This window comes from Geospiza fortis, unplaced genomic scaffold, assembly GCF_000277835.1.
Source record: "Geospiza fortis unplaced genomic scaffold, GeoFor_1.0 scaffold662, whole genome shotgun sequence".
NCBI classification, from domain to species: domain Eukaryota; kingdom Metazoa; phylum Chordata; class Aves; order Passeriformes; family Thraupidae; genus Geospiza; species Geospiza fortis.
Window position 1 is genome coordinate 495,817 of NW_005054450.1, and position 10,663 is coordinate 506,479.

General features: G+C 55.6%; 1 protein-coding gene across 2 annotated transcripts in view; it reads right to left on the minus strand.

Moving 5' to 3' along the window:
• Nucleotides 1-2,027: 2,027 nt before the first annotated feature.
• KLHL17 (kelch like family member 17) overlaps nucleotides 2,028-10,663 on the minus strand; it is a 13,371-nt gene continuing 4,735 nt past the window's right edge. For both annotated transcript variants that reach the window (XM_005427681.2, XM_031062560.1), the window contains exons 6-11: nucleotides 9,351-9,495; nucleotides 8,338-8,505; nucleotides 7,576-7,664; nucleotides 6,741-6,814; nucleotides 5,803-5,984; nucleotides 2,028-5,135 (exon numbers count right to left, since the gene is read on the minus strand). In XM_005427681.2, coding sequence (XP_005427738.1) covers nucleotides 4,907-5,135; nucleotides 5,803-5,984; nucleotides 6,741-6,814; nucleotides 7,576-7,664; nucleotides 8,338-8,505; nucleotides 9,351-9,495 — 887 coding nt within the window. In that variant the 3' untranslated portion in view covers nucleotides 2,028-4,906. The remainder of the gene's footprint in view (nucleotides 5,136-5,802; nucleotides 5,985-6,740; nucleotides 6,815-7,575; nucleotides 7,665-8,337; nucleotides 8,506-9,350; nucleotides 9,496-10,663) is intronic.

Here is a 10,663-nt window from a genome sequence, read left to right on the forward strand (position 1 = left end):
GGAATTTGGCCACCGCACCGCACCGGCGGAGATAAGGATGCAGTGAGATAAAGCTGGGGGTTGCTGTTTAAGCATTAACAGAAATCCCCGGGGTTGAAAGGTTCCAAAGGGTTCCCCCTTCCCAGCTGGGTTAAAGATATAAAAATAAACGGGAAAAAAAATACTAAACGGGACACAAACCAAAATCTAGGAGTGGTGGGAAATGGGAGCAAAGAGCAAAAGGAGATGTGCATGAGCAGCAAAAAAAGAAGAAATGCTTTAAAAGGAACTAAACTGAAGATTTCTGACTGTGCTGTGAGTGCCTCACTGTGTGGAAATATAAACAATAAAAATGAGAAGTTAATGACAAAAGGTAAATGCAGACTCAATATTTCTGTGCTGGAAAAAAACCCCAGGAGTTACAGCCATAGGAAATGAGAAACCCTTTTTATTTTCAGGTGGCTGCTAAGAAGTAAACACAAAATGAATGCTCTGGATCAAAAAATAGAATTCACATTAGAAAGTTTGAAAGAGCTGAACACAAAGGGCTTGAGTCACTGTTGCAATTCAGTCTTGCAGGACCACGGAATTTGCACAGAAATTGCACAATTTAACAGGGAGATCAGTGTTTCCATGGGTAAAAAACCAGCCCGGTAATTACGGGGTTGCCAGTTGACAGTAATTCCTGGGAAAATGATGTAACAGCTGTGAGGGAGTTGGATTAACTTTGAGAATTACAGGAGGAGAATATAATTAATACAAATCAACACGGGGCTGTGGAAATCAGATCTTGTCAAAACAAATTGAAGTGATGGCACGTTTGAAAAAAAAAATCAGATTTAGTGAACATAAATAACAGTGATGTAAGAAATACCACAAAGGATGTGGTGTGACAAATCTACAGGTTATTTTAGGAGGTTTTCCTGGGGAATCTGTTGGAATCAAGCTGGGGTTGACAGACACACTCCCATTTGTGTTTTACCCTTGCAGTAACAAAATATTCCCCAAAAAGGGATTGGACGGTCTGGCCGCACTCGCCAGGAGAGAGCAGCTGAGAGCAGATGTGCCATAATGTTTCTCCCCATTTTTGACCTCTAAAAGCAGCTCCTTTGTGCCCAGAATCCATTAACCCTTCCTGGCCCAGCACAGCACCAGGACCCCCCTCCGGAGGGCCCCCACCACAAATTCCGTGATTTTCACGGCAGGGGCTGCTCTCTGCTCTCTGCACAGCTGGGAAACAGCCCAGCACCTCGTGGCCCAGGTCAGCAAACAGCCCCAGCTGTGCTCTGTGCAGAAAAGTGGGATTCCTCTTGGATCCGTGGCTAACACGGTCAGGCCGTGACCACAAACGCGCTGTTCCTGCATTGGAGCTAAATAAAACCTCCCAGCTCCGAGCAGGGCACAAGTGCAGCTCCTGCTGCTGTCACGGGCCCTGCCTGCTCGCTGGGACAGCAGTGACACCAGCAGGCCTGGCAGGGACAGCTGGCACTGGAGCCACGAGGGGCTGGCCTGGAACAGGGGCTGGGCAGAGTTAAAGGAATAAAGTGGGGTTTAAATAAATGAAGGAAGTTAAAGGCCGGGCAGAGTTAAAGGGATAAAGTGGGGATTTATTAAAAGGCCTTATATGGACTCAGTCACGAGTTTTCACACTTTTGTAAGTTTTGGTCCATGTCCGTATTGGGGTTCATTGTCCAGTTCCAGCTCCAGGCTATGCAGTCCCACCCTCCCAGGTTGCTCTCCTCCATTCCCTGTTTGCACTTTTGGGGCCTTTTGGGCCTTTTTGTTGTTTGCACTTTTGGGGGCCTGGAGCTGCAGCTTGGTTCTGGGGCTGGAAAAGGATTGTTCTGTGTGCCTGAGCTGTGAGGAGAACCTGCTAACACTTTATATGGGGTTCAGGGTTGCCCAGCACCCTCTGGGGACCCTGCCCTGACACAACCTGAACCTGCCCTGGCTGCTCAGGATCCCTGCCCTGGCTGGGAAGGAGGGAGCAGCCCCAGGAGCCAGGCAAGGGGAGGGGAGGGAGAGTGAAGGATGCACCAGGCGGGATCCAATATCCAAGAAAATGTCTTTATTGTACACGTTGGCTTCTATTGCTCGTATCCCCTCCCCAGCCCCATGTAGTGCAAAAAATTCAGAGAAAACAGAGTTCCACATAAATAAAGTCAGATAAAGTTACAGAGAAATCAAAGTGACGACGCTCGGACATGGATCTGGACCAGGTGTGCCCAGCAGGGCGGCCAAGGGAGCCTCTGCCCCCAGAGCAGGGCAGGGGATCCCGCCTGGCCCTGCTGGGGAACCCCCGAGCCCGGAGCCCCCCGGCTGGGGGATGCTCCTCTGCTGGGAGTTCACACAAGGAACGTCGTGGGCGAGACACCACGGACTGAAACTGGCAGGGAAGCCACACAGAGTTGTTCTCCTCCCCTCAGACAGCACAGACAGACAGACAGACACAGACAGGCGTCCCCTCCGAGCTCTCCTCCTCCTCCTCCTCCTCGGCAGGGGACGAGCAGCACCAGGAGCAATCCCACCCTGGCACGTGCCAGGGCAGGCGCTGACACCTCGTGTCCGCACAGTGTGGGTCGGGGGGCTGGGGACCCCCAGGAGGTGCTGGGGGCTTGTTTTGCCCTTTCCTGCATAGTTTGGGCAGCACAGACAGGAGGTTCCCTCCTTGCTGGGTTCCCGTGGGTCAGGCTCAGTGGATATTGCTCAGGAGCCAGCCAGGGGACACAGGAGTCACTCCGCCCTGTCCCTGCTCCTCGGGAAGCAGGACAGCACCACACAGGATCTGCAGTGGCACCAAAATTCTGCTGCGTTTCCCACTTCCCTCAGGTTCTGCTCGCAAGGCACAGCTCCCTCCCCGCTGTGCAGCAGCCCCAGCTGGAGCAGAGGCTCTGAGCCACTGCCACATCTCACTCCTGGTTTGAAACCAGCCCTGCTTCCCCCTCAGCAGCTCCTGCACTGCAGCTCCTGCCTGGGCTCCCCTCTCCCTTCACCCCTGACCCCTCCTGAGCTCCTCAGCACCTCGGGCCAAGCCCAGCACCAGCCCCTTCCACCTCCCCGTGGGGCTTTTGGGCTGATCCTCCTCCAAAGGGGCCCTGGAGCCAGGGACACCTGGATGGGAGCCCAGCAGGAGAGGGAAATCCCTTTGTTGGTTACAGCAGTGGGATGGAAAGGGTTGAGAGCTCACTTGGGTGGAGGCACATGCACAAAACAGAGCAGATTTCACTGGTTGCATCCTTTTTTGAACCAAGCAGATTGCTCTGACCTTCCTGGGAGAGAACTGCAGAGCCTGGACACTCACAGGGGGCTCTGCAGGACAGGGAAATGGGAGAACTGCTGAGCTGTGACAGCTGGGGCAGGGAGAAGGGGACAAAAAGGGGATTTGGAGCCTGTTCCAAAAGCCAAGAAGGCCTCCTGAGCCTGAGAAGCTCAGGCTGCCCTCGGGGAGAGGCTGGAGGGGGAAGCAGCCCTGGTTTGCAGAAGGTGCTGGGAATTCCAGGTGTACAACGTGAGGCACGGTGAGTGGGCTTGGGAAACCTGCAGGCACCTGCCCAGGGGAAATCAGACTGCCAGGAAAAGGGTCTGAAGCTGGGGAGTCCCTGTCTCATTTTAAACTCCCCTCTCAGGAGAGTTCAAAAAGCAGAAATCCCTTGCTACTTGAAAATTCAGGGCCACAGGTACCACACGAGTGAAATCTGAGCTCTGTGAGCGAGAACTGTGGAGTAGGGGGGAAAAAAGGAGGAAGGAATGAGTTCCAAACAGTTGGACCATATTTCCAATGCTACATTTGAACACTTGAGCACGATTGAGGTACCAGTGGTTGAGTCGTTCCTCTGTGGTGCGGAGAGCACCTGACCTGTGCCTCAGCTCACGGCTCACACACACAGCACACCCTGAAACAGCACAGCACGGGGGCCCTGGCTCCAGGACAGGCCTCACAGGGCTAATTTATCCAAGCTTTAGTTCATTAGAGTGGTTGTTTAATTGCCAGGGAGTCGCTAATTGGAAAGGGTCCCTCCCGTGCTGCTTCTGGCGTCTCACACATGCACACACCCCACCCACCCAGAGAGAACTTCCAGGGCACAGGAATCATCTCCTCAACAGATGGGAAAAGGAGCTGCATCCCTCCTGCTGCCTGGAGAGCAGAGGGCGTGGGGAATACCAGGGCAGTGTAAAAAAGAAAGGGATGTGGAGTCATATTAGCGTTCAAATAAAAAAAGGCAAATAAAAAAAATTAATACCCAAAAAAGTAATGCCAGGCAATCCTCCTCGTTCGGAAGGCTGGACTGTTCTTCTTCCAAGAACTGACTCCTTTCCACAAACCCAGGATCTGCTTTGCAGAGAGGGGAGCAGCAAACAGGCCAGGCCATTCCCAGAGAGCCTGGGCCAGCAGTGATGGCAGCGATGCCACCAAGGTCCCTGCAGCACCTGCCTGGCCAGAGCCCCGCGCAGCTGGGACCCCAGCGGGCCCGGGGAGCCCTGCAGGGCTCAGCACCTTCCCCACCCTGCAGCGCTGTGCCTGGGCCGGCCTTCCTCTCTTGCTGTGGTTAAGGCATCAAAGAGACGCCCTCGGAGCGGGGCAGCGTCCGGAGCAGGGCACACACCTCGGGCTGAACTGGCTACAGTGACATTCAGAGTGGGGGGTCACACATCGTCCCCCGGGGCGCCCCCAGGGCTGGCAGTGCCCGGGGGCACGGCTGGAGCACGGCAATCCCAGAAGCAGCAATGGTTCGGGTTCCCCCTTGCCCTGAGGAGCTTTGGGGGGTGCTGGATGAGTCTGGCCCCTCTGCTCGCCCTCGGGGGGGACCAGCCCTGGAAGCACAAGTGGTGGCCCTGGTGGGTGTCCCCAGAGCGGGCAGAGCCCCGCGGGAGGGCCGGGCCGGCTCAGGCGCTGTCCCCAGGGGCCGGGGCACGGCCGGGCTCGCTGTCAAAGGCTCGTGGAGGACACGGAGAGCGTGGGCGACGAGGGCGGGGGGAAGTTGAGGAGCTCCAGCACGGCCACCCCCACGCTGCTGCGGCGGGTGAACATGCACGAGGCGGCCACCCACTTGTTGGTGCGCGGGTTGTACTTCTCGATGGAGTTCAGGCTGGAGCTGCCGTCGTTGCCGCCCACGGCGTAAAGCCACCCGTCCATGGCCACCAGGTCGTGGGTGCTCCTGCAAGGAGAGCACGGCGGGGAGGCTGGGAGGTGCTGGGGGGAGCTCAGCACGGCAGGGACCTGCCCAGAGCTGTGGCACCCCAAAAACACCCCGTGGAGAAATGAACTGTTGGGGCAGCAACAGGCAGAGCACAGCACAGAGCCACAGATCCCCCCCTTCACTCTGACACTCTTGTCCAAACTTCATCAAATACCAAACCCCATCAAATACCAAACCCTGTGAGCTTCCCCTTCACTCTGACACTCACCCCAACCAGATCAAATACCAAACCCTCTGAGCTCTCCCTTCAGTCTGACACTCTCATCCAAACTTCATCAAATACCAAACCCCATCAAATACCAAACCTCACCAAATACCAAACCCTCCGAGCCCAAAATCCCCGGCCTTGCAAGCCTTCATTCCTCCCACAGCCCAGCAGCATCTCGCTGGGCTCAGCCAGCTGAAGCCCTGGTTCTTTATGGCCACACAAAGTGCTGAGGATAAATCCCTCTGCAGAACATCCCTGCTGTGGCCTCCTGGCTCTCCCTCCAATCCCTCTGAGCAGGGCAGGAGCGTGCTGAGCCAGCCACAAACCCCAAAACCCCGTGGTGTGCCTGTGCTTTATGGCACAGCAAGGTGAGCTCCCCGCTCCTGAGGCTCCAGAGGGACACAGCCCCTTCCTTACCTGCGGATGTTCATGGGGGCCACGCTCTCCCAGGTGTTGGATTTGGGGTTGTAGCGCTCCACGGAGTTAAGGCAGCTGGTGCCATCATTGCCCCCAGCCACGTAGAGCATCCCCTCGAGCACGGCCACGCCCGCGCTGCTCCTGCGGCTCAGCATGTTGGCAATGGGGCTCCAGGTGTTCACCTGGGGACAGGGAGCCCATCAGCCACCCCACACACCCCTGCCAGGTCAGCATGTTGGCAATGGGGCTCCAGGTGTTCACCTGGGGACACAGAACCCATCAGCCACCCCACAGGGCATCTCCCACACACCCCTGCCAGGTCAGGCCTGCTCTGGCCACACAGTCCTGTCATGAAAACCCTTTTTGGGGGAATCACTTTGTTCCTCCCCGCTGTCCCGCAGTTGGCAGGAGGAATTAGAGAGCAGTTGGCTCAGAGAGCACAGCAGCAGCTGGCAGGAGCCATCCCAGGGGCACAGAGATGCCCGTGCCAGGCCACCGGTTGTGCCCCAGCTGAATGCCAGCCCAGCCCGGGGCTGAGCTGTATCTATTTCCAATCTGTGTGAGTGCAGCTGGGGCTTTGCAGCTCACACAAAGCCTCCAGGACCTTCTCTTTGATCTCTCTGCAGTGCCTGACCCTGCTGGAGCAGAGCTGTGTCCCCAGCCCGCCACGCTCCCAGCTGGGAGCTGGGAACAGCTCAGGGCACAGACAGGATCCCTGCTGCCCTCAGAACCACGGGCAGCGGGGCCAGGGGCTGTTCTGGTGTCCACCCTCCCAGGGAGCTCTCACAGAGCAGCTTTGGGTCACTGTGCTCAGGACTGCACCCTGCGTGCTCTGTCCCTGCTGATCCCCTCCATCTCCCAGCCATGCACGGTGGGTCGAGGCCTTCCTGAAGAGGGGAGAAGCACAGGAGTCACCCAAATCTCCCTCCCACATTTACCTGGGGCTCGTACTTCTCCACCGTGGCCAGGTGTGACGAGCTGTCGTAGCCCCCCACTGCATAGAGGTTGCCTTCTGCAAAGACACAGGCACAGGCATGAGCTAAAACCACATCCCTGCCCCAGCACAGCCACTCACAACGTCACAGGTGCCCCTCTGCAGGTGCCCACACAGGTGCAGGCTGAGCCCCAGCACAGGTGCCACTGTGCTGCGTCACCTCTGTGCCAGGTCACCTCTGTGGGTCAGTCCTGCTCTGGCCACGCAGCTCCTGCCATGAAAACCCTTTGGTGGGAACCTCCCTGCGCTGCTGTTTTAGGCTCTTTCTGCTGTGTATGAACACATCTGTGACATTCGCAGGCCGTGAGTCCAAATAACTCCACGGTTACAGAGCACAGGGAGAAATAATAATGGTTGTGGCACTGCATTAGAGCTGTCCAGAGCTTAAAGAGGCTTTGGCAGCGAGCTGGTCTTCTCCCCAGTGAATGGCCAAGGACTGCTATTTGTCCTAGGAGGAGGGACTGGAAAGGCCTTAGGAAGTGGCACGTGGTCCAGGCTGAGCCTCAGCACAGGTGCCACTCTGGAGGTGCCCACACAGGTCCAGGCTGAGCCTCCCCTGCCCCAGGCAGCTCCTCCCTCCCCTTCCAGCAGGAGTGGTGTGAAATACTCATCAGGCAGCCCCTCTGCAAAGCCTCCCAGAGAGCTCCTGATGCTGCTGCTGCTCCCTGACCCCCTCGTTCCGGAGCCCCGGGGTATTTTTAGCAGAGGAAGGGGAGCAGAGCAGCACGGGGAGCCCTCAGGAGCCCGCCCAGCACCCCCAGCCCCCCGGCAGCACCCACCTAGCGTGGCCACGCGCACGTAGCGCCTGCGGGTGCTCATGGCAGCGATGGAGGTCCAGGTGCCCGTCAGCGGGTCGTACCTCTCTGCACTGCAGGGACACAGGGACAAAGGTGGGACACTGGGAAAGCCCAGGGCAAAGCTCTTGGACACGGGGAGGTCTCACAGATTGGGGACAGACAGGGGGAGTGCAGAGGGAGCTGACACAGGCTGGGTTCTGTTGCGGCAGGGGGCTACAAAGTGGGGTTTTTTCCCATTGGGAGAAGGAGGTGTGTCGCACACATCTTTTCATTAAAAATCTTTCCTTGAGATTTTTTCCTCCTGAGAAGCTGAGAGGCCTCAGGAACAAAATGTAACCAATGGTTATCTGCTGCTGTGGAATGCAACAGGTGCATCTGTGATTGGTCTCATGTGGTTGTTTCTAATTAATGGCCAATCACAGCAGAGCTGACTCGGACAGAGTCTGAGGCAGCTGCCTTTGTTATCATTCTTTTCTTTTCTATTCTTAGCTGAGCTAGCCTTCTGAGATGAAACCTTTCCTTCTATTCTTTAGTATAGTTTTAATGTAATATATATCATAAAATAATAAATCCAGCCTTCTGAAACATGGAGTCAGATCCTCGTCTCTTCCCTCATCCTCAGACCCCTGTGAGCCCCGTCACAGAGGTGAGCTGTAAAACATCTGCTCAAGGGTCAGGAGCCGGGTTCCCAGCTCCAAGGGAGTGCATGCAGGAGCAGGGAGGATGGAGCAAGGCAATCCCCACCTGTTGAGGCACGAGGCCCCATCATACCCCCCGGCAGCGTAGAGGAGCCCGTGCAGGGCTGCCACCCCCAGGCAGCTCCTCCTGGTGCCCATGGACACCTCGGGCTGCCAGGAGTTGGTGACAGGGTCATAGGACTCCACTGTGGCCAGGTCAGAGGTCCCATCGTAGCTGCAGGGACAGAAGGGGAGAAGAGGCTGCTCAGGGAAGCTGTGGCTGGCCCTGGAAGCGTCCAAGCTGGATGGGGTTTGGAGCAAACTGGGATGGTGGAAGGTGGGATGGGTTTAAATTCCAACCCAAACCAGCCGGCATTGTGAGGGAAATGGGCAGTTCGGGAGGGGGCATTGCCCATGAGGAATGCCCATGGGCCACTTCCCACACAGCCCTGCCAGGTCACTTCTGTGAGGTCAGTCCTGCTCCTGCCATGAAAACCCTTTTGGGGGGACCTCCCTTCTCTCCTCCCTGCTGTCCCACAGTTCCCAGGAGGAATCCCAGCTGCCTGCCTCAGAGAGCCCAGCAGCGGCTGGAGGAGCCATCCCAGTGTCACAGACACGTTTTATGGAAAATCCTTTCCTTAGGATTTTTTCTCCTGAGAAGCTGAGAGGCCTCAGGAACAAACTGCAAACATTGATTATCTGCTGCTGTGGGGTGCAACAGGTGCCTCTGTGATTGGTCTCGTGTGGTTGTTTCTAATTAATGGCCAATCACAGTCCGGCTGTCTCAGACTGTCTCGGTCACCAGCCTTTGTTATCATTCTTTTTCTATTCTCAGCTAGCCTTCTGATGAAATCCTTCCTTCTATTCTTTTAGTATAGTTTTAATATAACATATATATCATAAAATAATAAATCAAGCCTTCTGAAACACGGAGTCAGATCCTCATCTCTTCCCTCATCCTCAGACCCCTGTGAACACCACCACATCCCAGGGGCACAGAGATCCTGGTGAGCAGGGCAGGGGCTTTCCCACGGCCACCCCAGAGATGCTGGGTCACTCTGCCTGTCCGTGCCCCCTTACCCGCCCACGGCGTAGAGCTTGTTCCCGATGGCGGCGACGCCGACGCGGGCGCGGCGCGTGGACATGGAGGCCACCATGTGCCAGCGGTCCGTGCGTGTGTCGTAGGCCTCGCAGTCCCCGTGGATGGCAAACAGGCTCCCTCCACCTGCTCGGGGAGGGCCAGTGTTGGAATTCAGGACATCCCTCTTGTTGGGGTCTCTGGCTGCTCAGAGCGACCCCAAGAAAAGTTGGAAAGTCTCTTTTCGCGGCCTGGCGGTCAAAGAAGAAGTCAGAGCTCTTCATTTCTCAGTCTCAAGGTTGTTTATTGTATCTGATCTATAAAATGCTTTCTCCTGTCCTGCCGAGGTCCAGGGGCACTGTGCCTGCCCCTGGGGTGGTGTTATTTTTTTATATTAAAAACTACATGTACAATATTTACAATTATTTCCCAATCCCTATCACCTATGTTAGACAGTGAGCTTCTACTCTAAACCAATCCAAAAGTGCCAACATCCCAGCAGAAGATGGAGGCCAAGAAGAAGAAGGAGAAAGGCTGGACATGCCCAGATCCCTCCATCTCACCCCCCCTGAATCCCCATTCTAAAAACCCCAAAGTCTACTTTTTCACCTTGTGATAAATTCACAATCATTCTACTTAATCTGTCATCCCTCTGGGTGTCCTGAGCAGCCAAGAGCCCTGCCAGGGGGCTCAGAGACCCTGGCACAGAGCCCAAACACCTGTGGGTTTGATTATGAGCCATGGAGCAAATTACCAACCTTAGATGAAGACCTGCAAGCCACGACAGTTTAAGTAGAATGATTGTGAATTTATCACGGGGTGAAAAAGTAGATTTTGGGGTTTTTAGAATGGCGGTTCAGGGGGCAAGGTGGAGGGATCTGGGCGTGTCCAGCCTTTCTCCTTCTTCTTCTTGGCCTCCATCTTCTGCTGTGCTGGTGGCACTTTTGGGTTGGTTTAGAGTAGAAGCTCACTGTCTAACATAGGTGATAGGTATTGGAAAATAATTGTGAATATTGCACAGGTAGTTTTTAGTATAAAAAGATAACACTGCCCCAGGGGCAGGCAGAGTGCCTGGAACTGTCCTGCTGAGCAGAGCTTGGTTGGACAGAAGAAAGAATTTTATAGATCAGATACAATAAACAACCTTGAGACAGAGAAATTAAGAGCTCTGACTCCTTCTTCAACTGCCAGGCTGCGAAAAGAGACTTTCTAACACACCTTGGTGCCACTCTGAGCAGCTAGAGACCCGAGAGCTGAGGGGAGCAAACACAGCCCAAACCCAATGGGATGGGGCAGGGATTGGGGCAGGGACTGG